This window comes from Cantharellus anzutake, assembly GCF_015039405.1.
Source record: "Cantharellus anzutake strain C23 chromosome Unknown EI90scaffold_16, whole genome shotgun sequence".
NCBI lineage: Eukaryota > Fungi > Basidiomycota > Agaricomycetes > Cantharellales > Hydnaceae > Cantharellus > Cantharellus anzutake.
This window is the reverse complement of record NW_024066966.1, coordinates 31,763-34,642: the sequence shown is the minus strand read 5'-3', so window position 1 is coordinate 34,642 and position 2,880 is coordinate 31,763. Positions and strand designations below refer to the sequence as shown.

Below are 2,880 nucleotides of genomic sequence, written 5' to 3'. Positions count from 1 at the left end.
TGTCCATTTGGTCCTTAATTTCACAGTAGGTGAGCAGGAAGTCTCTTGGGGGCATTTCAGGTCGATTTCGGACTGAAACCAGACGAGTATGTACAAGCGCCGATATATATAAGGAAGGGGCAAAAGCACAAGGAGAACAAAGGGTGACCGAATCGGAACGAAGACGTCCGAACGGGAACAAAGGGTTAGAGGGAGCGGAGCGGTACCGAAGGTCATAGGGCAAGACCTGTGATACAACCGAAAGGAGGTAGAGTGGGCGAGGCCCAGAGGGGCAGGAGGATGAGGGGAAGTGGGGGTGATGACTAACTGGCTAGAATAGAAAGAAGCAGTAGTCCAAATAGGGATGAGGGGGAATTGCGAGAAATACATTACAAACGGCGAGAGTGCCGGAGGCGGTCCGCGAAGCTCAGGGGTTGCGGAGCTTACGGAGGTTACGGAGGCGGGGTTGGAAGTCCGAGGAATATTGGCAATGGTGTTCACGTAGTATGAGGTCACCAATGCAATGGACTAAGACCGAGGTGGAGTCAAAGTCCGAGGTATGGACTATGACGGAGGCTCGGAGTAAGGTACGAACGGTGTCCGAGTGTGAAGTACGGAGCAGCGGTGGACGGTCGTAACTTGGCGGAAGGGTGGTGGAGGAGTGACGGAAGAAGGAGAGAGGGGACAGGTAAGGAAGAGTAGTCAGGTCCGAAGGTGGATATCGGAACGGACGGAGAAGCGTAGGGGATGACGGGAGGGTGGAGGTGTTGTGAGGGGGGAGCGGAGTTGTAGGAAGGGTGGCGAGTAGGGCAATGTTCGGTCCGAGATGAGTATCGGAACGGACGGAGAAGGGGTCGGAGAGGTAAGAGGAGGGGTGTGTTGCCAAGACCGAAGGTGAGTATCGGAAAGGCAGCGGTAGGTTATGACTCCGGAGGTGAAGAGGGTGGTGTCCGGAAGTCGGGTCGGGGTCGGGTATGCACGGATATGACAGCAGAGACTTGATGCGACCCCTTCATTTCGTATGTAGAAGTCGAATTTTGTTGATAGATGACATCAGAGTTTACCCGAAGGCTCTCATGGATTGCGTATTTGTGTACAGAGTGGGCTTGGCGAAGTAGTGAGGCAAGGATTTTTTTGTCAGCATTGGCGGGGATTTTTTGTGAAGCACGTGTCGCTCGATGCAGGCTCCACCTCATCTCTCCATTGAGGAACTTCCGAACCCAACCCATACTCACTGCAAACATGCTCCCATCTTTTTTCACCATCGTTCTGAGGATATCGGGCTGGGTGTGCTGAACCTGTGCAATGATCACACCACGGACTTGGTGAGCATCCAGTGCAGCGCCACTTTGTTGAATACTCAACAGTGTTTCCTTGATCGCTGCAACGGTGTCTGGATATGAAGCCTGCAATGCCCAAGCTGAGTTTCCTTAAAACTATATTGATTCTTAACTTACCAATATCCCCTTCTGTGTAACGTTACCGCCTGGGCAATTTGCCCTTGCAACTTTTGCCAGTGTTTCCTCTGACCAGCGTGGCCATGACCCGGTGCAGTCAATCCATTTACGAACCACATCCGCATGCAGTGAACAAAATAACTTGGAGCTTCTTGTTTGACATCCCTTCACTATTGCAGAAGGGCTCATCTTCCAGCCAATGGTGGCTGCCACTTCCATTATTATCGTCCAGAAGATGGGTTGGAACCAGTTGGTGGCTTTTGCGAACTCATGCGCTGTGGTCTTTGGAGATTCTATTGGCTGGTGAGCTTTCTTCTGGCGCTTCTGTTCCTTTGACCATTCCTGAATTTCATGCTTTGGGCGCAACATCTCTGCGACTGGAACTGAGTCACCAACCCCTGAAACACGAACCAAATGCTGCATGCTTCTTTGATTAACAATCGTCACCCCCTGAACATTTTGACTCACCATTTTCTTTGCAACAATCCTCCCTCCTGCCAATTTCTTCCGACAACGTTGCTATCATCCTCGAGCCATTTCTCGATTTCTTTCTACTCTCTTTTCCGCTGCTAGCCTCGCCTTCTCGTATGCCTCTTGACATCTTTCACCAATCCTTTCACATTCTGCTGCCACTTGCCACTCATATTCCTCACAGCTCACACGTTTGAAGTACTGTGGCAACCCCCATGCCGAATCGCCTTCTTGCAAGGTGAGGTCTAGCTTCCGCTTTGTCCCACCCTGCATTTTGACATCAGAATTGCACGAGACATTTGTTAGGTTGGGGGTACTTGTTGGGAATGTGTGTTCTGCTGCAACTGGGCACATTCCTGATCCGATTGTTGCCATAATGGATGGCGTTCCCTGGTTAATCGGCCCAACGTTCAGTCCTAAAAGCATCGTTGCTGGCATGGCGATGACTTGCGGTGAAACTGCAGGTGGTGGCACCACTGTCACTTGGACCGACATCATTGTTGATCTGATTGCTGCATTTGAGGCTGCTGCCACCGGCATTAGTTTTGTTGCTGGAGCATTTCCTTCTGAGATAGGTGAGGATGCCTGGTAATGGAGTGGTGGGTTTCCTTATTATTATGGCTGCGCTTTGTCACTTACCAGTGTGTCATGGTGGTCAAGGATTGATGTGAGAAATTCGATGTGCAGTGTTGCTGTGTCATCACTGGTACAGAGGCAATATTTTGTTGGGATGAGACAATGCATCAGAGCATTGAGAGCGAAGAAACCACATGAAGTGGAGTCTCTTTGGTGAGCGATTGGCAGCCACGCAATCCGAAATGGCAAAATTGATTTATTAGAGCCCAAACATGATACAGTCAGCCACCACTGAAGAATGCCAACTGTCTCTTCCACTGCAGCTGGTGGCCCATCATCTTCTATTGGCCAGCGTAAAGAATCAGCAAGGTAGATAGTTGATTCCACGGGGGAAATG

General features: G+C 50.5%; 1 protein-coding gene across 1 annotated transcript; it reads right to left on the bottom strand.

The window, feature by feature from the left end:
• Positions 1-1,958: 1,958 nt before the first annotated feature.
• On the bottom strand, positions 1,959-2,402 carry EI90DRAFT_3015012 (uncharacterized protein; the record flags this gene model as incomplete). The annotated part of the gene is made up of 1 exon (XM_039056854.1): positions 1,959-2,402. The coding sequence occupies one exon, from the start codon at positions 2,400-2,402 to the stop codon at positions 1,959-1,961; it is 444 nt and encodes a 147-aa protein (XP_038917659.1).
• Between the last annotated feature and the right edge of the window lie 478 nt (positions 2,403-2,880).